Source organism: Caloenas nicobarica, chromosome 2 (genome assembly GCF_036013445.1).
Source record: "Caloenas nicobarica isolate bCalNic1 chromosome 2, bCalNic1.hap1, whole genome shotgun sequence".
Classification (NCBI taxonomy): Eukaryota; Metazoa; Chordata; class Aves; order Columbiformes; family Columbidae; genus Caloenas; species Caloenas nicobarica.
The window spans coordinates 45,517,978-45,540,631 of record NC_088246.1 but is presented as its reverse complement, the minus strand read 5'-3'; the positions used below and the strand labels follow the sequence as shown (position 1 = coordinate 45,540,631).

At 41.4% G+C, this 22,654-nt stretch overlaps 1 protein-coding gene across 1 annotated transcript; it reads left to right on the top strand.

Moving 5' to 3' along the window:
- Positions 1 to 1,440: 1,440 nt before the first annotated feature.
- Positions 1,441 to 21,119, top strand: ENTPD3 (ectonucleoside triphosphate diphosphohydrolase 3). Its single transcript, XM_065629311.1, has 10 exons — positions 1,441 to 1,451; positions 4,487 to 4,613; positions 8,512 to 8,629; positions 12,215 to 12,365; positions 13,140 to 13,299; positions 15,370 to 15,600; positions 16,048 to 16,320; positions 16,417 to 16,527; positions 18,117 to 18,254; positions 20,832 to 21,119. Exons 2-10 carry the CDS (start codon positions 4,494 to 4,496, stop codon positions 21,063 to 21,065), a joined length of 1,536 nt encoding a protein of 511 aa, XP_065485383.1. The 5' UTR covers positions 1,441 to 1,451; positions 4,487 to 4,493; the 3' UTR covers positions 21,066 to 21,119.
- Positions 21,120 to 22,654: the final 1,535 nt, after the last annotated feature.

Genomic DNA, 22,654 nt, shown 5'->3' with positions numbered 1-22,654 from the left:
AATGGAAAGGTAACCCTGAGACTGGAGGGCTACCCATTTCTGAGGGCTGAGAAAAGCCCTCCTGAGACAGCACTTTTTCCTTTTAGAAAAGGCAGGGATATACCGTTGCTTCACCCACAGTGTCGCCTCTAAAGGCGAAACCCTCCTTCTGTCTCTGCTTTGAGAGGGAACTGAGGAACATGATTTAGGGACAGCCAGCAACACCCTGATAGTACCAGCTGCAGGCAAAGCCTGATCTGTGTTTCCGGAGAGAGCAGAGCAGCTGCTGCTGGAGGGAGGGAGGGAGGAGAGGAGAGGAGGGAGACGCGGCCGCGTTGTGGGAATTTTTGCAGGCGGGTGGTTGGTCGCAGCACGACCTGTCCCCCCCCGGCTGGAGCGGCTCCAACAGCGGCCGTGCCTGCGCCGGGCTGACAGCAGGGACTGCACCCCGGGACCCCCTTCCCGAGCACCCCTCGCTGGGCACAGCCTCACTCCGCCCCCCAAAGCTCCCCTGCGCATCTGCGGGCGCGGGAGCGCTTCAGCCGCGTCGGCTCGCTGCACATCTCCCTCCTCCGCTTGAATCCCTTTTCCCCTCAGCCCGGGGCGCAGCGGAGCAGCCGCGGCTCACGGAGGTAGGTCGGGCAGGGTGCGGGTTTAGAAAAGCCGCTGAGGGGCCGGGGGACCCCCGAGGAGGTGAGAAGAGGGGGGATGTGCGTCTCTCTGCCCCTCCGCGGCTTTTATTTTGAGGGGAAAACTGTGCTTTCTCGTAAATCACAGTCGTTACGTGAAGCTTTCTCACCCGGGACAACGATGAGGTGAGGGAAAGCTCTGAGGTTCAGCCGCTAATTTTGGGCTCGTTTTCTTGTTTTCACTTAATTTCTCCTCCGAAGGAAGGCCTGTGAAACCTTCTTGCGGGTTTTCTGTGCGGGTTTCAAAATGTGTGAGTGGTGGGTTTTGGTGTTTTGAGCTTCTTTTTTATTTATTCTCCCCCCCCCCGCACTTGAAAAGCATTCACCTGCAGACCACTTATAAAACAAATGCTAACGTGATGACCTCATTAATATTTATAAATATATAAAGGGTGAGTGTCACGAGGATGGAGCCAGGCTCTTCTCGGTGACAACCAACAGTAAGACAAGGGGTAATGGGCTCAAACTGGAACACAAGAGGTTCCACTTAAATTTGAGAAGAAACTTCTTCTCAGTGAGGGTGACGGAACACTGGAAGAGGCTGCCCAAGGAGGTTGTGGAGTCTCCTTCTCTGGAGACATTCAGAACCTGCCTGGACACCTTCCTGTGTAACCTCACCTGGAAGTTCCTGCCCTGGCAGGGGGATTGGACTAGATGATCTTTCGAGGTCCCTTCCAATCCCTAACATTCTGTGATTCCGTGATTTTGTGTGTGTATCTCTCCAGTTATAGTGTGAAGGAAGATATTTATGGCGCTTGCCTACCCGCCCTGTGAACAAGCAGGTCAGTACCTAAAATAAGTGGGTTTGGTGTTCTCAGGTGACTTGGGAAAAGGAATTTCAACATACAGTATGCACTGTCATTCATACATGTGTATTTAACCTAGTTAAACTCAAAATGTTGGTGGCATAAAGAAGTTTAGTCCATTTTCCTCTGCAGGCAGGAATTCCCTTTGCTTGAAGTAAGGTGTAGAAAGTGCTCCTTCCAATATGCTCGTGTGGGCCCAGTGTACTTAATTTGGTGTGGAAAAATATGTATTGATGCTGTTTCTTGCTTCAGGATGATGTTTCAATAATGGAATGAAACTGCTTTTTGATACTTAATAAAATCTTCTATTTGGCCTTTTGCCAACAAGTGTGCAACGTTTCGAAGAGGTACTCGCATTACAACTCTGTTTAAACTGTGGAGTGAAGGAACTCTCTGGTATCTCTAGAGATTTCAGTGAATACTATTGCCTGGTATGTGTGCAAGACTTAGATGGGTATAACTGAGTTATGTGAAATCTTGCAGCATCTTGCACAGTTCAGATAGTGAAGACGTCAACTGCGTGATGATTTCAAGCAGGCGTGGAGTGTAAGGTGTCCTTCTGACACAGAGGCTGTTGCTTAAATCAGGATTTACAAATCATTCTGTGATAAAAATGTCCTGATTGCCAATGGGACAAGATAGTATGAGGAATGTCTTAAGAGATGCTCCCTTACCTAATGGGCTCCCCGTCAAAAAAGATTTTTGAAAAGAAAAATCGTCTCTGATGAAGACAAATCCCAGTAGCAGAGAAGCACAGGAGAAATCCAGCAAACCAAGATTTCAATTTCCCCTTTACAAACGGATGCTGCAGAAAATATTTGGGCAGTCATCATGTGTGTTCTCTTAAGTGTTAATAGTATAATAGTGGTTATTGCTTTGCTATTTAATAATGTTTTAGTATCTCAAAGAGTCATTTTCCCTGAGTGCTTTTTTCTGTGGTAATTACTTATTTTTTCCAGCGCTGAACATCAGTCCTTTGGTCCGGGAGTGACTGGTATATATTAGGTTGTGAGCAGATAGTTCTCTTTCAGCAACTTTACAATTATGGATAACTCAATGTACAGGTGAAAGCTGAAGAAAAATATTTTTTCTCCCCCTAAAGACAAATATTTTACTCAGATGGTTATTCATAAATGTATCATTAAAATCTGATGTCTCTCTCCAAAAATGAATTGATCTCTATAAGTGCTTGCAATTAGTATGCCCTGACATCATCTGCAGGTTACAGTGAGAATTCATCTTGAGTGTTAACATATTTTCTAATAGTAAAAATAAGATTTCATTCTGTCATTTATGCATTGTGTACATGACGTTTGAATGCCTCAGGATAGTAAAGCAATAGACAGCAGTAAATAAATTATCAATGTGGCTGGCAATTTTCTCTTGAAACTGGCTGATGATTAAGATAATAAAGCTATTACCAAGCCAAGAAAATAAACTATTGGAAGAGTAGATTGGCAGTAAACAAGGAGCCCATATGGATTTAGAAAAGGGGGTGAATAAGTGTAAAAAATGACAGGCTGAAACAAAGAGTTTCCAACAGCCAGTCTGAGTTAGATTTCATAACAGAAATCAGAAGACAAAGAAGGAAAGCAGCAGCGTGGGCAAAGCTCAGAGTGAAGCTAGTCCCAGAAAAACAACACATAACTTGTGTCTCTTTTGAATGTGATTGTTGGTTCATGGGTACACAGGCTGAAGAACCTGTAGGGTTTAGAAAGTGGAAATTGTGTGAAGAAGCATTTGTTCTGCCTTGTCCCTCAGCCTGCTGGCTCTGGTTGGAGCTGAGGAGAAGACCATGTGTTGCAGGTATAATGGGGCTGACCCAGTCCGCTGTGACCATGGACTACAGACCACCTTTTAGTTCCTGTTCTCAGCATGGATTGGCACTGGTGATTACTGAAACAGCAGGGCAGCCCTGAACAGCCACCATCACTGTGGAAAAATTAGGAGATGGGCGTCAGGATAGATCATGCAAGGCCAACTTGATATTTCTATTGCAAAATTACTGGTTTTTGAAAATAAGAAAGGCAGGAAAGTTCTCCTTTTTGTGTTCCGCTGATACTTGTAAGCTTGCCATCTCCCACTAGCCACTTCTTTCCTCCTCAACCCCTGTGGAGCACAATAATTTTTGATATCTGGATTGTAAGTACCCGGAGGTGTTGACAGGCCGTTTGGAGTGAAGGTCTGTCTGGCCAGGGACATGCAAAGATAGAGGATGAGCAGAAATTACAGGAAACCTAAACTGCATTTGAATTCTAGAAAACCTTTCTAGAGGATATGAAGATATAAATAGCCTTATTGTCAGCATGCAAGTTTCATGTTTCCTTTGGGTTTGTCTAAAATAACTACGTTAGATTTACTTAGATTTAGTAACTTTTAATCCCAAGATCGGTGAGTTAAACTGTGGATTTTGTATTTTATGTAGAGGATAATAATAGGCTCTGCATTAGCATGCACACAAACATACTTCCTGAACATATCAGCAATTAGAAGATGCTTGCTTTAATGTTCTTAAAACCTCCATTGTTTCTTGCTGAAGCAGCCTGTATCTATTTTAGATGCTGACCCTGCATCTCTGGCAGAAGCACCCGACAGGGCTTAGCAGCCACCGACACTGTGTCTACACGGTTGTGTTTGTGTCTGTGTTCTAGGCGTACATGGGATGGTTGAGTGCGGACTAGCCTCGGCCTGCCCATTGCTCTCATTTCCTGAGTCAATGGGAGACGGTGAGCACGCATCTACATGTAGGCACTGTGGGAAATGAGCAGACTAGCACCTGAGGGTGAAACGGGGCATTTATTAGCATGACAATGTAGACACACCCCTTCTAGACAATAAAAAGTTAATGGTAGCAAAACACCAGGTAGTGCTTGAGAGCACAGAATTTTCATGTAGTGTAATCTAGTCAATGAAATGAGTTTTTATGAGGAATTTCAACTGATTCAGGGCTTCAGGCCTTAAGGCAGAATCACTGAATCCTTTCACGTTCCTTAAGTGTTTCCCTTTTTGTTTTTTCAGGATGCTCACCAGAGCCCCAAGTGTCATTGCCCAAGTGTTCCTTCTTCTAAGCATAGTTCTTGTCATTGCTATTGCAGTGATTCAGATAAACCAGCAACAGATCCTCTCCCCAGGGCTTAAGGTAAGTCTTGAAATATGTAAGAAAGGAGAACAATATTTTGAACTGATATTTAATAATGTTCCTTTCTAAACTAATTTTTATGGGGTGATTCAAATGAGTGTACAGCCATAAATTAATCACACCTTTGTGAAGGGAAAACTGAAGCTGAGAGAAAGAGACTTAGTCAAGATCACAAAGTCAGTGGCAAAGCAGGAAAAGTATTCCTTGATTACCTGTCTGTAATGCCTATCACACAATGTCTTCTCCAAGACTGAAAGGCCAAATGAGGAGAAAATGCCACTGTTTTTTTTTTTACTTTTGCCAGAGATTGGAAGTAATTTTAAAATAATTTTGAAATGAGAAATACCTGGAGTTTAAATTCTAGCACAGCTAGGAAGTTTATGCTGAAATCTTTGTAAACTGCTCCTGTGTATCAAAAGCATTTGAGTTCTAAGTGTGCACTTTATGATTCACCGCATGTTGGGACTTGCTGCACATTAACAGAAGCAAAGTAGCTTCATGAGGAGGTGCAGAACAACTGGAAAAGACAAACTGAAATATTCTGGAATTTAGACTTTGTCTCATCCTTCTGGAGCATGTGTGCAGATCCTTCAATGACAGATGTACACAGCTGAGGACAAAGCTGTAGAAATTAGCCTTCTAGAGAAGCTGTGCAGTCTGGCATTTTGAGTTCTTTGTTCCTTTTTTTCCACGATAGCTACAAGCATAAAGCTTGTCAGATCTTTCTTTGAAGTTCTTTCTACCTTTCCCTCTGCCTATGTATTTAACTGGATAGTTCACATACTGATAGCAATGTGGTAATGTCTCATTACACTTCACAGGATTATGAACACCTTTGGCTTTGTCTGAATCATTTGTTGGTGTGTGAGTTAGACAATGGGATAAAACTGTATTGTGATACTAATTTTATGTGTTTGTGTGGTGTGGCAGGGTGTGTGTGCTGGGATCTTGCATGGGGACAAAGTGCCTCAGGTTTACTCCCTGTTGTGCCCAAAATCTTTGCTGGCAGCAGCCTTACATCCGACAGTTTTCATGCAAGGCAAGACTGGACTGACCTTTAGGCTGAAGCCACTATCTAAAAGACAGCCTACACATCACTTGTATTTTTCATTAATTCAGTTTCACATTCAGAATGACAACATCGTCTACCTTGCTTTTTGAGCAAACATCAGACCCACCTTGACCATCTGTAGCTGGTTTAGGTGCGGAGATTTGCTTCCTGAGTCACAGCAGCTTCATGGCTGGTTCTGGAGGAAGACTGGTGGTTCCTCTGCTATAATAGGTGTCTTGGCTTTGGATTTCTTTTTGGACTGTAAGCCTGCCAATGCAGAAAATCCCAGCTGATGTAGAGGAACGTGTTTGATTCCTGAGATGCTGAGTAGTCCTCAGTAAATTATTAACATTAGGAAAAAGGAGCAGAGGGAGGACCTTGGTATGCCAGTGTGAAACTCTCCAGTACTTAACTGATATGATGGAGCCTGGAAATGGCAGTGTCCTAAAGTTAGCAGTTGATTAAAATTAAATATGGCAATAACATGATGAAAGCAGACTTAATCTTTGTAAATGGTCGTCTTCTTCTTCTTCTGGTTCTTCTCTGTGAAACCAAAACAGCTACTGAAGGGTAACTAGAGATCTGTGGCATAATAGCACATTGACAGCATCGAGGTTCATTCTTTTGTGGCACAAGAGATAAATTATCTGCTATGCCATTGATGTTTTGAAGTGTTGTTGCAAAATTAAATATTTTTGTTCCTTGGTAGTTGGCTTATCTGAAGATTCAGCCAGTAATTTGTGAAGGAAAGACCTGCCCATGTGCATGAGGCAGGGGCACTGAAAGAGCTCCTGACTCATTGCAATGCACCACAAAGTCAGAGGAGTGATGAAGAAAGTGCAAACATCCTTAGTGACATAGTTTGTGAAGAAGTACAGAATTGGAAACAATGCTAGCTCTGAATGTAGCGAGCCTTTGTACCAGTCAAAAAAATTTGTCTACCGATGTTTTGTGAACCCTAAAGAGAAAAAACCCTCTCCCTATCATTGTGTGTTGCAGTTTAACCCCAGCTAGCAATCAAAATTGCTTGCTCAATCCCCCATGCCCAAGTAGAGGAGTGAATTGAAAGGGAAGGGAGAAATTAATGGATTGAGATAAAACCAGTTTAATAAAATAACAAAATAATACTAATATACTACTACTACTAATATATATATTAAAAAAAAGTAAAATCAGTGATACTTAATGCAATTCCTCACGAACTGCATCCGTGCTGAGCAGCCAGTCCTGGGAAGAGAGCACCCTGGTCCCGAGCAGCCGATCCTGGGGAGAAAGAGCGAAAAGGGCAGAAAGGCCCAGAGGCCAACTGCAAACCAGCAGAACGGCAAAAGGCAAAACTAAAGGAACTCCCAGTTCAGCTCCATTCTGGTTTAGTTCCATTTGGAACGGGTCTCCCCAAGCCAGAAAACCCAACTTCCATTAAATGCGAAGCATGATGCTCATGTCGTGGAATATTCTCATTGGTCAGCCTGGATGTCACTCAAGATCTGTCCCACTCCCAAGTGTCTTTGCTAAAGTAGCAACTTGAATGGAACCTGATGGCGTAGTGGTTTGATGGTATCTGTGGAGCCTTTCACCTTCTAGTTGATCACAGTAAATATCGTCTGGATAAATATAAATGAAATTTTAATTATCTAGCAGTCCTCTAGGAAACAGACTAGACTGGAATTGCTGGTAGTTCCTTGGGGGCCAGGAGTTTGTAGGATTACAGTGGAAGCAGTGAACTAATGAGGTGTGGAAGCTGGATGGTTTTGCCATCTGCGGCAGTGATCTTTTGGTCAGAGTTGAGGCTCCCCAGGGAGTCAGGGGGATGAAATTTATCAGCCTGCTGCAGGGGCTCTTACTGCTTTGCAGCCAGATGGAGGCTCTCATTTTTCAGTATTGTCAGGCCCCTGCACATCTGTCTGTTTTAAAAGAAAAAAGTTAACAGAGAAATGAACCCTACACTGTGCGATTCCTACCAGTTAGATGACTTTGGAAGAGGGGAGCAGCAAAACGTACTTTCAGGGATCACAAAGAAGATAAGCAATATTGCAGTTTTCTTCCCTTCATGTAGTTCACCTTCTCGGTTGCTACAGTTTTCTGCTGCCGTAAAAGGTGGGAAAGGGGGAAAGACTGGTCTGGTGAGCAGTGGAATGGGGTGGAGAAACCTGTGCTTTAATCCCACAGAGAGTCCAAGTGACCTAGGGCAAGTCACTTAAATATTTCTCATTTATTTCATAAATAAACATGGGGTAATAGTGATTCTCTTTCCCTCTTTGTTGTCTCACATGCCGGCACAGCCTGTTTACAGTGGCAAACTCTCAGGTGGACTTCCAAAACCACTCAAAGGGAGAGGTTTAAGAGGCAATTAGAAAAGAACCAGACTTGTTACATCATTCTCACTGTGGACTATTATGTACTTTGCCTGTTTGCTTGTGGCTTTATGGATCCCTTGTGCATCCTTGAATCTAAAGCCTGTGCTTAGCTATCAAGCCCTTCAGTGTCTAGGAAGTGTAGTGGGGATAATGGGAAATGAACTTGCTGCAAAATCAAGTCCTAACACGGTGTTATCTACATGTCAGCATGGGTTTTGAACCTGATGCTGAAAGGACATGAGCATTCTCCATCCCCACTGAATTCATTACTGAAGATACATAGTATGTTCTTTGTTTTGCAGCCAGATTCATTCTGTGCTTGGCTGTTGGATTCATGCCTAAGTGCCTAACGCTAGAATTAATCTCTCTTGTAAATAATGCTGCGCATATATTTTTTGAAGTGTTTGGTGCAAAGAAGTACAGCTGCGTATGGGCCTTAAAGCTGTCACTGTTTGTTTCTTGATCTAATGTATTATTTTTTTCTCCCCAGTATGGAATAGTCCTTGATGCTGGATCCTCTCGGACTACGGTCTATGTCTATGAATGGCCAGCAGAAAAAGAAAATGACACGGGAGTAGTAAGCCAGACTTTCAAGTGCAATGTGAAAGGTGAGATCAAATGGAAGTTCCTTATTTCTTTCTAGGCTCTAAGAAGAGGTTATCTTGAAGCCTATACTGGTTTTTTCCACTGCATTCCCTTTTCAGTGCTGGGGAGCAAAAACTGTAAAGACTATGTCTGTATCTGTCAGTATGAGTCCTTCTGCTACTGATACAGCAGGATGCTCTAATCTGCGACGGAGAGAGGAAATTGTAGCTAAACTTGATTTACTCCATTTTAGTTCGTGATTGGTGCAGACAGAGTTTGATCTAAAAACTATCAGTCCCTGTAAATGTTTAGTCCTTGTGCCCTGAAATAATTTCTTTTGAAAGGGAAGTATAAAATATATTTTTAAATAGCTTGGAATAAAAAGTCTTTGAGAAGAATGGGGATCTAGCCCTTGTCAGATGTTAGTCATTAATTTTGATGGAGGCAAAAATGGGTGTCAGCTGTGCTATAGGAGTTTGACAAATTAGTTTTATTTTCCAGAAATCTTAGTGATGCTTAAAAAGTTATCTGCTGTTTCAGTCAGATTTCCTAGAGAAACAAGGCTTATACAGTTCATCTGGAGTTGTTCTCCAGTTACTTGGAAAGAGGCAACCAAGGGGAAATGATGAAAGGCATGTAGAAGGTGACCAGGAAGAGCTTCTCCATGCTATAGAACTAGGAAGCATCTAATAAAATTATCAAGTAAAATAGCTAAATTGCGAAACTGTTTCTGACAGGATGGCATAGTTGTATCAAATATGCAGGTCTGACCTTTGGCTTAGGAAAACGTGTATCTGTGCACTGCTAGAACATGTCCCATGACAAGTACCACTGGCTACCCGCCTTGTCTTTTGTCTGAGGGTTTGCAGTGATTTCCTCTCAGAGGGAGGCTGCTAGACTGGGCTGGCTTTTGCTCACACTCCAGTATGGTTAAGTATGTGCTCTAGTAGCTTGTTGTGGATTCCTTCATAAGAGCTTTTGAATCTCTTAGTCAACTTCAGTGACATTTGATTAAGCTTGCAAAGATACCAAAATTCTACACATTTTACGAAGACAGGTGGCCAGGCCAGGGAGAGAAATCCACGTTATTAAACAGTAGCTAGTCCATAAGGGATTTCTGCACAAGCCGAACTTTCTAAATTCTGCTTCTCTGAGTTAAATGAGCTTTAGATTATCCTCTGAGATACTTACTTCAGCAGTACTGCTTTGTTTAGTGTACTGGTTTGGATTTGCAAGTTAGGTAAGGGGAAAAGGTGGGGCAACTCAGGAAGCCTCAGTGCAGCTTTTGTTGATCTCTGATAATAACTGGCATTCAAGGAGAATTTTTCCCTTCTCTCTCGGTCATGATCATGCAAAATTCTGCCTCTCTCTTTGTGTCTGGAAATAGATGCTGGAGACGTAGCTGTAGAAGTCCATGAGTTACTAGGAGATGAGTAGAAGGCAACGTTTTCTTAACAGCACCAACATCTCTGTCTTCAGTGTTAAATATATGTGTGGACATTCTTAGCAATTTTAGAACAAGGAAAGGAACACAAGTGTAACACGCACAGAAGTAATGGACTATTGTGTGCCTGATGGTGTGTCCTTGCAGGCTGCAGGACTGGCAGCCAGCCTGCCAAGGTAGGGGGTATATTCTGCTGGCTCCTGTCTTGACTTGTTAGGAATGTTGCCTTTAGAAATTCTGGTGTGAGAAAAATGCACAAAGAAACCGCATTATTCTTCTCCTCTAAAAATGACAGAGGAGTACTCTGAATTTGTTTTAATGAGTTTAGGTTTTGTTTTGCTTCCAAGAAGAACAAAAAAATTGCAAAACAGAGGAGTCCAAACTGCTGTGAACTCTTCGGGTCCAGAGAAGCCTTAACCATGGTCAACCAAAGTACTCCTCATCCTCCAGTGTACAAAATCGCCAGGGTTCACTGCTCCAGTCTTGGGTGACTCTGCACTGGAGGTGACAGAGGGCTCATGGGAGAGGTCCCCAACTATGCTGTGGGGGTCAGTGGTGAACGTATCTGCCAGTGTTTCTTTTGTGAGGTGTAACCATAGCCTGAAGTACTTAAGTTGGGGGATGGTTCTGGGCATACTGAGATGCAGACTTTCACATACCTATGGAAATTGAAAGTCAAATGGTCAACTACGCTAAGTTCCGTGGTGGTTGTACGATTTCATTTTGGCCTTTGTTAAGTACTTCTGCCCCTGTGTGTAGGAGCGAGCCCCAAGTCAAAACCCTTTCTATACAGTGCAATCAGTCTGTCCTGGTCAGGCTCTAACCATTGGCAAAGGAGGCAGTTGTCCAAAACAAAATGGTCACTGCCTTGTGACCTTCTATATCTGAACACTGGGAGATGGAGGTTGTTGCCACCAAGGAAGTGTGAGGCAACAGCAGCTGCAAAGGATGTAAAACAGCAGATGCTGCTCTGTTTTCCCCTGGCGACAGCTTTCCTTCCAACTTCAGGGCAGCCCGTGCTAGACTTAAGTCTTCTAGAAAGTCTTATTCCAAACCAGGGCTGTGAACATCTAATGATGACGTGGTAATGTTTATGTTTAAGTTCATACTGTGGAAGGAGTGGTGGAGTCTGTAAAGTCTTACATATTGTTTCTTCTGTTTTTATCAATGCAATGTGGCTGAACAAACAGTTTCTCATTTTAACTCTGTGAGAGCCACCTTTTGCCTAGTTTGGGATCAGGTTGTGAGAGAGATGGCTGTTACAGGAGAACTAGATGGAGTTCTAGCAGAGTTGTTCTCTCTGGGGCAGTGGCTTAGTGGGAATGCCGGATTTCTCCCTGTGCAACTTCCTCAGCTAGGGAATTTTAGTAAGAAATGTTTTTATTCACACCCAAGTTGAGCCTGAACGTGTTGAAGTCCTGCTGGTCCTTGGAGTATTGAGCAAGGGAGGAAAGACTTCGATGTTAATTGTTCAAACAGTTATGCCTTATGCAGCATGGTGTAACTCTCGTTCCTGTTATCTGAAGGCTTTGAAAATTTGGAAAGCTGTGAAATACTTAGTAGTTCATGCACCGGTCTAGACATGGACCTCTGTGACTTCAAGAGCCATTTGTGTGCATCTTGAAATTTCACCAGCAATTCATTGCAGAAGCTTCTTTATTTTATTTCCAGTTGAGAGCAGTGAGCTGTGGACGTGTCATGGTGTCCACAACAGTTGTGGCAAACCAGATTAGGAAATCTTAGGTTGTGGAAAGGGGGATTTTCTATACTTTAGCAGATCAGAGAATTTTTACATCCATTAGACGTTTTATTTTCTACAGCATCTGCCATGAGTAAACCTCTTTTTTTTTTCTCATGGATACAGCACTGCTGTCCTTGTGTAGTTATATGGTTATACCGTATATCTAGGTATGGTACTGTAGGTTTATGTGTATACACACAGAAATACAGGCAAGTAGTTTGCAAGTATCTTCTCTGTCTTGCACAGCTGAGACAGTCACTACATTGTTTATTGCTTAAGCACTCATCGTTTTCAACCATCCTATCCTTGTCTGCAGTTACAGGAGGGAAGGGGGAAATCTCTTTGTCTTAATACCTCCTTGCTAATTGGGCTAATTTGTAGTTGGCAAAGCAGAATGAAATCAATCTACTTGTTCTCTTGTAGGCCCTGGTATATCCAGCTATGACAGTAACCCTGGAGCTCTTGCCAAACCCTTTGATGACTGTCTGAATAAAGTCAAGGAGAGAATACCGGTTCATTTGCATAAAAACACTTCTGTTTATCTGGGTGCTACAGCTGGCATGAGACTACTGAGGTATGGCAGAAACTTGAACTCCTCTGTATGCATACTAGCATAGCAGTCTGTGGAAACAGAATGTGAAAAATGTACTGGACACATTTTTATCCATTGGAAACTGTTCATCTCAAAAGGAAATGGAGCCCAGCCAATTTAATTTAATTAACTTTTTTGATAAGGAAAGTGGGGCTGTATAAAAATCCTCTGTTATGCCATATTGAAAAGAAATGCTTGTTTTACTCTGGAGAAGGCAAGAGTTTAATTTTCTCCTCCATATCTGTCTTAAAATTCAATGTTAAACAGATAACATTTGTGCGTATCTGTGGGCAGCGAAGGCAGATTAAAGCTAGACACTGCAGTTGTCTGAGTGTGAATGTGGTATAATGTGGCTTTTGGGGTCTGTCTATGGTTTTGGCCCTGGCACAAACTGGATTTTTATGTTTGTTCGGTGGCTAAACAGAGTGGGAAGAAAGGCTCCAGGACTGTTTCAGCCAGCAGCTGTCATATAAGCACTCAGTTCACTAAGAAGAAAAGTATATGTAAGAAACAAAACACCTATGAACTTGTATGATAAAGAGCGAAGTTTGTACATAGTGGGGGAGTTGCTTGCTGCAACAATGCTGGATACTTGGCCGTTCTCTAACATAAACTTCCACTTTAGGAAAATAAAATCTATTTTTTGTTAGGTGATTGTAGGAATGTTTCAATTTTCTTGAATTGCTAGTCAGTGAACAATAAACATGAAATTGCCATTCCAGACGCTCAGTGTCTCATGTTTTGTGAATTGCTTAGGTTGCAAAATGAAACGGCAGCCAATGAAGTCTTTGCAAGCATTCAAAACTACTTCAGAGAACAACCTTTTGAATTTAGGGGTGCACAAATCATAACTGGGCCAGAGGAAGGGGTGTATGGATGGATAACAGCCAACTATTTAATGGGCAATTTCTTAGAGGTGTGTGGAAAAAACCTGCATGCTTTTCTTTTCACTTTTTCTTTCTTGCAAATGAGAAGTTTGAGGGGACATGTCTGTTAAAATGTTGTAGCTGTAACTTCCATTTTGCACTGAAATATATAACAGGATCTTTTTGTGGCACTAATAGAACAAAGCAAACTCAAATCAAAGAGTAAGATCTTAGAGGAATGTGATATGGCAAAGGTAAAATTGTTGACCCAAAAAACAGGGCTCTTCCCTACATGACATTGGATGCCTTACCTAGAAACAGAAGTTGCATTGCTCTTAAGTGTTTTGGTATGTTAAGTGTGACAGGTGTTGATTGTCTTGACAGTGGTGCCAATTAAAAATGTTTTCTTCTGCTTTTCTGTGACTTGCTCAGGTGGTTGCTGTCCCTGCAGCTCTACTGGTGAAGGATCTGCACAGCTTAGGGGTCTCCAAATTGTTTGGCAGTGTTGGCTCACTTGTCTTAAGCAGACAAGACTGTCTGAAGCAGTGAAAGTGGTTAAGTTGATGCAGCCAAATATGCCTCAGCTGAGCCAGAAATCACTCATACACAGTTCATTCCAATACTGCCGAAAAGCTGCAGGCTATGAGCAGTGGGCTGTGGTACAACTGTCATGTCTTGTGCAGACAAAGTGATACCAAAATAAAGATACTTATGCTGTCCTTGAACTCAGAATATTCTGTGTTGGACAGGAGCCTCATAGCAAAGAGGGAATCAAATGTGTTGGAAGATGTCTTTTTATATGTAGATACCCAGTACAATTTAATTGCCAGTAAAATCTGTAGCAAGATGATCATCAACTGCTCATTTGCATTCATGGCAGCTCTGTGCTGCCCTTAGCATTAATTGCTTTTCTTCCAGATAGTCTCACTAGGTTGGAAGAAATTTCAGCTGTCCTGGTTGAACGGTTCCTGTTAAGTCATGGCAATTAATAAGCAGGAATTAGCTGTTGGTGATGTGAATGATAGCTCATGGTGAATGTGTTGTTGGCTCTTGCAAAGTTAAGAAAAAACGATATTTGGATTACATGTTCTGGAAGAGTTTTTCTCACTGTGTGCATTTCGTGCCACAAAAATGATGTCATGAACTTCAGGGTGGTGTCTACCACATGAATTTTAGTAATCCAAATATCAAATTCCATATGGCAGATTCGTAAGGACTACTGAAGGGACCGCAAGATGCTGTAAAGTGAGTTTAGTACAGAGAGTTGTGTGGAATATCACTAGTAGGACAGAGAATTTTTCACCCTTCTTATGATAATGGGCTAAGAGTCCAATTCTGCTGGGCCTGTTAATATGAATCTTTCTCATAGAATTTTCTTGTGCATATATTTGCAGCCCATAAAGTTTTTTTTCCCTTCTTGTGTATACATTCATATAATCACACTCAGTAAATAATACTACAGTAAATATTGAGATAGATAATCATTAAAAAAAAATCTGTATTCTGCACTGTGACTGCATAGATCAAACACAGAATTTGGGGGATGTTTTGGGTAATATGGAAGAATGCCAGCTGAATGGATCAGATTGGAGTGTCAGTGAGGGAAACGTACAGATTAGGGGTCCTCGTTCTTTTGACTTTGATGGATCTTTCATTTGACTTTTCTGTCTTTTTCACTCTATTTTCACTTGCTTTTTCTGTGTCATCTCTTAATATTCTATTCCTTTAATAATTCTTTTTGCCTTGAAACAAGCAAATCTTCATATTGTTTCCATCCAGATTTGTTCAAGATCTCACTGGTATCTGAACTTCAATTCCCTGCATTCTAGTACGGATATTGATCTGGCCGGTCCTGTGCTTTGATCATTGTGCTGCCCTCTGAGTTGAAAGCTACACTGCATTCCTTTTACCATCTTTCAAGATAATTTAATTTTGTGAAAGTTCATCCCTCTTATGTAAAAAACATTTGCATGTTTTCCTCAGAGCTGAGATTTTTTTGGAAAGGGTGCAGGAAAAAGTGGGGGGATAAATGTCAAAATGCTAAGTAATGAGTAGAAAAGCTTGAAGGGAGAACAAGCAGATGATGTTTCTAATTAGCCTTGTTTTATTTTTACATATAGAGAAACCTTTGGAGGACATGGGTCCATCCTTACAGAAAAGAAACTATGGGTGCACTGGATCTTGGAGGAGCTTCCACTCAAATTTCGTTTATCCCAGAGGACTCTCAGGAGAACTTCAATAGCACCTTGCAAGTGAAGTTGTATGGTTACAGCTACAATGTCTACACTCACAGCTTCCAGTGCTATGGGAGAGATGAAGCTGAGAAAAGGCTTTTAGCTTTGCTGCTCCAGGTCTGTTTAAGACCCTTTGCTATGTTGCTCTTGCAAGTTTTCAGTAATTGTCCAAGCAGGTTCTTGGCTTGTCTTTGCTTCCCTTTGGTACAGATTGGAGACCCCAGTAAGAGGTGTTTTGTGCTTAGTTGTGGACAAGCACACGTAGATTTCATACAAAGATCTTCATACTCATTAAAAATTTGTGACAGTTTTGTACCATTTGACAAAAAGGCACAACTAGTTCTATGTTTTGCTGATCTTGCCGATGGTTTTTGTGAGAAAGGAGTTACATTAAAATGTACTGATCAGCCATGTTGTACTGATCAGCCATGACAGAGAACAAAAATACATGCATATGTGGTTTAAAAATATTCCCGTAGTTAATGTCAAATTCAGTCTTTCTTGCTTTTGAGTAGCCTTTATTGTGGGGGGTTTTTTTCTCTCTTTTTTTTTTTTCCTCCCCAGAAGTCAAACACCAGTTCCAATGTGGATAATCCGTGTTACCCTCAGAATTATAATACTTCGTTTACAATGAAGTACTTCTCCGGCAGCCTTTGTACACAGTCTCTGAGACCAGCAAATTATTACCCAAACCAGCTTGTGAACTTCCGTGGAACAGGAGACCCAGGTCTGTGCCAGGAGGTGGTTTCTTTGTTGTTTAACTTTACTGCTTGCACAGACAGAGAAGACTGTCCATTTAATGGAATCCATCAGCCAAAAGTTAAAGGGAATTTTGTGGTAGGTTTGCAAACACAACATTTTTTTTGAGCTTGCTTGCTTTTGATTTCTGTAGTTCTGAAAGTAACAGGCCTGTCATCTGCTCCTTTTCTATAGGCTTTCTCAGGATTCTACTATACAATTAATGCTTTGAATTTATCTGGCCACTTTTCCCTAGCTGACTTCAATTCAAGTATGTGGTTTTTCTGTTCACAGAGCTGGGCACAGGTAAGTGGGTTGTTTGTGTTTGTGGTTTTGTGGTGTGGGGTTTTTTGGGGTTTGTGTGTGTGTGTGGCGTTTGGTTTCTTTTTTTTTTTTCTTTTCTCTTTTCCTCCTTCCTTTGCATCTGTAAAAGAGAGATATAAAAAGAATATGGATTGGACAAGTATTCAGAACTTTTCAGAAGGTCTGTATCAACCTCAACATTTGTTTTCTCACTGTGCTTCAAAGCGTGTACTGTTTCTAGCATGCTTAAAACTTGGACTACGTTTGGAAATTTAATTGCCTGTGATTCTAAGGTGAATTTCCAGCCTATATTGAAAAGTGGCCAAGTAATGTGTGCATTTCCTCTTTTCATCTTTGAGCTTTGTACAGCTGGGATGTCACAAAGATAGTAAGGGGTGTCGTGACTGAATGTATGTGGGTGTAAATTTATGGATCCCAGGGCATTAGAGATTACCCTGACGGAAGTTTTTAGAAGGCTGATAAAACAGGTCAGTTTAAATTTCAAAACAAAACTCTGCTAGACTGACATTCATTAACAACACGTTTCACTCAGACGTATTATCAGCATTATCACTATATATATTAAAAGCAGTTAGTATTTATCAGTTGTATCCTACATTATCTGTGAGTGCATAGTAGCACAGAGCTGATGCACTGTAGTTGGAGTTGATAAGGTGGGATTAGCATTGCTGTCTGAAGAATCTTTACTTATGGGAGGCAAATGGATATTTTTTTTCATTACTGTCCTCACAGAGTTCATCTGAAGGAAAGGTATAGTCTCATATTTTTTGCTATTACTTATGCTATGAAAGGCAAGTAAAGAGAATTGTCCCTAACTGGCAATCTGTGACCTTTTCAGAACAGCAGTTCTTAATTTTCCAGCTTGATTGATCTGTCTGTATGTGTATGCTGTGATATTCAGGTCCTGATCTTATTCTAAGCCTTCTCGGAAGGTCACAATTGACATCCAAAGAGCAGTCTTGTGATACAACATGTTCTATGCAACTTGCAGGTATCTTTATTTAATGGAGGTTTAACTCTGTGTTTTTCTAGTCCTGCAATATTCTTTATGCCCTGTTCTGATCTCAGCTCTGTTAGTGTGAACCTAGAATAAACTGACAGACCTATTTTAAGTTTGCAGGAAGGCACCTCAGGTCATCAAACTGGCTCCCTGTTTGCATTCATTTTGTTGCTAATATTTCCCATTGTAACTTACCATCGTCATTTGATAGCTGACTGCCACAAGCAAAGTTGACTCTTTCTGTGATCCCATTTAAGACATTTGAGGCTGTGGTTTACTACCACAGTTTTAACCATGCTGTAAAGATGACATGGCGAATTTAGCAACCACAACATCTTCAGTCTCTTATGTGCAGTTTTATGTGTATTTTCATTTTTTTACCACATAAGGTGTATCACTGTCAGGGTATTTATTTTTCTAAATCTCCATATCTAGTTATCCACAACTTTATTTGGTGTTTCTGAAAAAGTGCTAATAAATTCTAATTACCACCCAAAGTATTCTCTAGTTATAAAAACCAAAAGCATTTGGTTTTCATGATTTATGTTTTTAAAAAATATTTTGCTTTCAGCTCCAGTTTATGCTGCCTAAATTTGAAGAAATATATGCTAGATCCTACTGTTTTTCAGCCAATTTCATTTATTACTTGCTTGTACATGGTTACAACTTTGATGCCAAAACCTGGCCACAGATACATTTTCAAAAGGAGGTGAGTAATAATCATTTCCTCTTACTGTTATTTTAATACAAAGAAGTTTAGAAGGTGACAGAAGATGCAGCAGCCTACAAAAATAAAATGGTCGTTAACAGCCTTTGTAAATGATTGTCAAACGTTTGGTGTAAGACAAAGCCACTTTTCAAGCCTCAGTAGCTATTTCAGCCTGGTTCCAGGGGCTGTAGCATTACTTGGAGATGTTGCCTAGATTATTTTTAAAAACTTTAAGAACGGATCAAATAATTGTGTTTTAAACCTTGCCCTAGTTTGTTGAAGTATTGGCTTGCTCTAGGCAGTGACCTGCCTGAAACACCTCACCACTCAGGGCCAGTTTGAGCTGACCCTGCTGAGCTGGACAGGAGAACTCCTGCTTTTCTGCCTGCTGGCGGAGCCTTGAAGGAACTGGCAGAGCTGGTTTGTTGTCACTGAGTGGTGATGAAGCAACTAGGGCAGTTTTCATCTGCAGCCAGCGCATCTATCTGTGCCATAAACTGGTTCTCTGGAATAAGAATACATATTGGTGGGGTATTGGCTTTCAGTTGCCAGAGAGAGAAGGCTTACAACAGTGTGTGTGTCATAGCTGCATTTCTCTCTTCCCTGACCTCAATTTGTCTCCTAAAGGGCAGAGCATTTGGAACAAACTTCCATTCTAAAGCTACTGCTAAGAAATATTTGCTTCCAAATCAGAAGGCATGGCCACTATCTAAGCTTGGCTGTTACTTTGGGAAGTGTGGTCCCCACAGTGCTCTGTGGCTCCATCCTTTCCTCTCTGCCACTGTATGGAGCCTTATTCTAAAACTTTGTCCCAGACTGTCTCTTAATCTCCCTACAGTTTGGAAATGCTTCAATCACTTGCGTGCAAAACCAACAGAAGACTAGGTTGTAGGTCTTCATGCAGTATTCGTCAATGCAGGGTATGCTGGCGAGCTGTGAATGAGAAATCATGAGCAACGTTTTCTGAACAGTCATACTCTATTACTGGCGCACTAAGGAATCAAATAGGATGCTCTTGCCTTATTTTGTCCTCTGGTGGACAACCATTAGCAGCTGTGGAGAAGCGCGCAGCGTTTAGCCCTTCTACTGGGAAATCAGCATAGAGTTTACTTAATCTGGACCTGGTGAGGGTGGATTTGTCTTGGTGTTTACATATATCTTGTATTGTCCCCAGCACACAGGAGCAGCCAAAGGCAGCATTTTTCTGTATTTAGCCAAGACTATAAAAATACTGAGCAAACTGAAACCACAAAAGGCTTATTTGAAATTAATAATTTTGTTACCTAGATCTTGCACTATGGTAATTATGAAACTTCAAAAAGAAAGACTACATTGTCTTAATTCTGCCCCTCAAAGCGCTAAAAAATATTAAGATCTAATGTAACTGATCAGGTAAGCTACCCCAGAGAGAACAGAACAGTTGCTTCCAAAAGTGGAGAGTGGTTTATTTGGCCTATGCTAGAAGTGCATTTCCTTTTAAGTAGTGAACACAACCAATTAAAAGCACCTTAAACCAGTGCTAAGATCTGGGTAAAATCTAGAGCTAGATGATTTGTTAAAAGTTCTAACCCTCACAATAAGAGTTTATTTCCCCTCTCTTAGGATATACACAACTATAAACAAGACAAAATCTTGTAGGCCCTTATGGTCTCCTACAACCAGTGGCTGACTGCTTACGACTGTTCATTAAAGACATTAAATCATTTATTAAAGTTCATCCCTCAACTTCATCCAGAAACAGCCAAAGAGATTTGGTTTCCCAAACTTGCTTTCCTGATTTAAGCAAACTACTTATGGACAGCCATTCAGGCAAACTCATCTCTGTAGTAGCTGAGTGGGATGACCTGTAATAAAGACGGAAAGCCAAAGAAGTTTGGGAGAGCTGGTTGGTTGTAGAACGCAATTTCAGCTTTGTCTGTTCTGTAGTATACCCTAGAAATACCTGGAGCAAAGCAGGAGGACCGTGGAGCAAATACAAACGTACCCCCTTTGCTTTTGTTTCACCTGTTGCTAAGTAATTTTCCAGTTATGCTTATTTTTAAAATGGAAGAGTCTAGTGCTGGTGCATTTGCAGGCACAAAACCAACCATGGAACAAATAAAATAGAGTTCCTGCTTTGTGGACTTTACCCTGACCTCCTCTCTGTCCATGTTGATGGGACTCTTTGTGGGCTTTTTTGTTTGCTTGAACTAAATATCCTAGAGTTTGGCTAAGATAACAGGCTAGTTCTAGGAATTAGCACAATAGTGCTGATTTTATTTTTTTTGTTTTTAAGTGTTTCTTGCATAGAAAATCCCATAAACTGACTGTCTGCATATGTGCCACACTTCCTTGTATCCATCCATCCAATACCCGTATCTCACTTCTTTACCCAGTGGCCAATTTTATTAGCATCCTCTGGAACTACAAAAAAAGGGTAATTTAAAATGGTTCTGTATCTTCTTTGTGTATACTCCACCTAAGTTTTCTTGCTGCTAATCTAAAGAGCAGTTGCCAGCACCAGCAGTTGAGCTTTTAGAACCTCTTTTCTTTGACTGAAAAATCCATGCGAATAGGACTGTTCTGTCTTTATTTCAGGTTGGTAACAGCAGTATAGCATGGTCACTCGGCTACATGTTAAGCCTTACAAACATGATTCCAGCAGAGGGCAAGCTGATCCGGTTACCTCTGAAACCTTCTTTGTTTGCTGGGCTCCTCGTCTTCCTCACAGCTACAGCATTGATCTGTCTTCTCTTCCTTGTTTACCTGTGTATTGTATCACGTAGTCGGAAGAACATCAGTCATGTTGAACATGTATTTATTTCAGAATGAATGAACTCGCTGAAGACAAAACAAACACTTTATAGTGCTATTAAGTCAGACTTTATTTCTGAAAAATGAAGGGTGAAATAAAGACAGGCAAAAAGACTTGAGGACCAGAAGTGTTAACAGAGAAGAAGAGACACAAAGGAGTCTGTGATATGGTGAACTGGAGTGCTTTTGAAGTATTTTGGCAATTGTTTCTGTAAAACTGTTTTGTCCAGTGTGCAGCAGAGAAAACATGCGCACATAGGTCACTTTGTTTGATAAGGGATTAATAGCCTTTTCCTGCCAGGTAAGTATTATTTTTTTGTTCATTAATTCTTGTGCTAACTGGTAAGCTCAAGTGGTGATGGATTTGATAATGATGGCAGTTGTTTAAGATAAAATGAAACAAGAAATCAGTAGGAATTGCAGGAGGCGGGAATATGGCAGTTGTTCTTCTGTGTAGTGCTGACACTAAAAGCCCCAAATAATCTAATTTCTGAAACTGGAACAAGCACTGGGTAATGACAGGAACTGAAAGGAACAGCTGGGATAGAATTGTTTTTATTGCTGTTCCAAATAGATTGATCCACCCCACATAAATGTACAATAAACACCTCTCTGGACTTTCAAACCTATCTTAAAACTGAGCTATATCTTTTGGTACTGTGGAGATCTCAGAGTGCCTTTGCTGTGGTACATGAGATCTGCTTTGAAAGTGGGACAAAAATCTTTCACACTTCAGTAACTGAACCTAAATTTAAATGTCTCAAAGTTACCTCCAGGAGCCACTAGGGTTTTCAGTGTCCTTTTCTCTTAACTTCCACAGAAATACTTTTTGTAGGTTCTCATACTGAAACACTGACCTGTATTCCCCACGTGTTGTTGATCTCAGACAGTCGCAGTCAGTACTGACTTGTCATGTACGTATTAATTCAACCGTCTGGATAGTCTCACACCTGCGATCTTCTGAAGCATTAACATGTTCAGCCCTTCATTCGAGGCCAAGAGGAACAGGAGCCAGTTTGCAGGCCAGCAGAACACCCTTTCTGTAGTGGGTTCGGGAGCACATTGCTGGAGCTGCAGTCACAGCTGTAGTTCAGAGCTAGCAGAAATAAGAGATTGTTGTACTCGGGATCTGCAAGAGGAGAAAAGAGCATCTCTGCTTCACTTTCCTCCTCACTTTCTACCATGTCCTTTCACCCAGATTCAGTACCTACATGGAGCTCCGTATTTCCCCTAATGTCCAACTAATAGCTGCTGCCCATCTTTTTAGTACATTCCTGCTTCTCCATCTTATCAGGATTGCTTCCCTCTGTGTGTAGTTTCCCTTGCTTGCATCTTTCATCTCTGGAGCGATGGTTGCTCATTTCATACACAGAGCTTTTCAGTGTGAGGAAGTGAAAACTAAAAGGCAGGTTCCCATATTCTGCCTCTGCGAACAAGCCAAAGCCTATGAGGGTGCCCGAGTTATGGTTTCCATACAGGTGTGTTGCATGCAAAGGAACTACTTGTTGATGCAAACGCTCAAAAGTCAAGTGGATTATGAATTCTCATAGGCACATAGTGTGTTTTCTATCCTAACTTCATCTATTCCCCGTATTGATTAGGTTGTG

Bases quoted from the DNA above. Each gene is read 5' to 3' on its own strand.
- ENTPD3 (XM_065629311.1), top strand. From the start codon at position 4,494: ATGCTCACCAGAGCCCCAAGTGTCATTGCCCAAGTGTTCCTTCTTCTA. The intron at 4,614-8,511 runs GTAAGTCTTGAA...TTTTCTCCCCAG, and splicing joins TCCTCTCCCCAGGGCTTAAG to TATGGAATAGTCCTTGATGC. The intron at 16,321-16,416 runs GTAGGTTTGCAA...CCTTTTCTATAG, and splicing joins AAGTTAAAGGGAATTTTGTG to GCTTTCTCAGGATTCTACTA.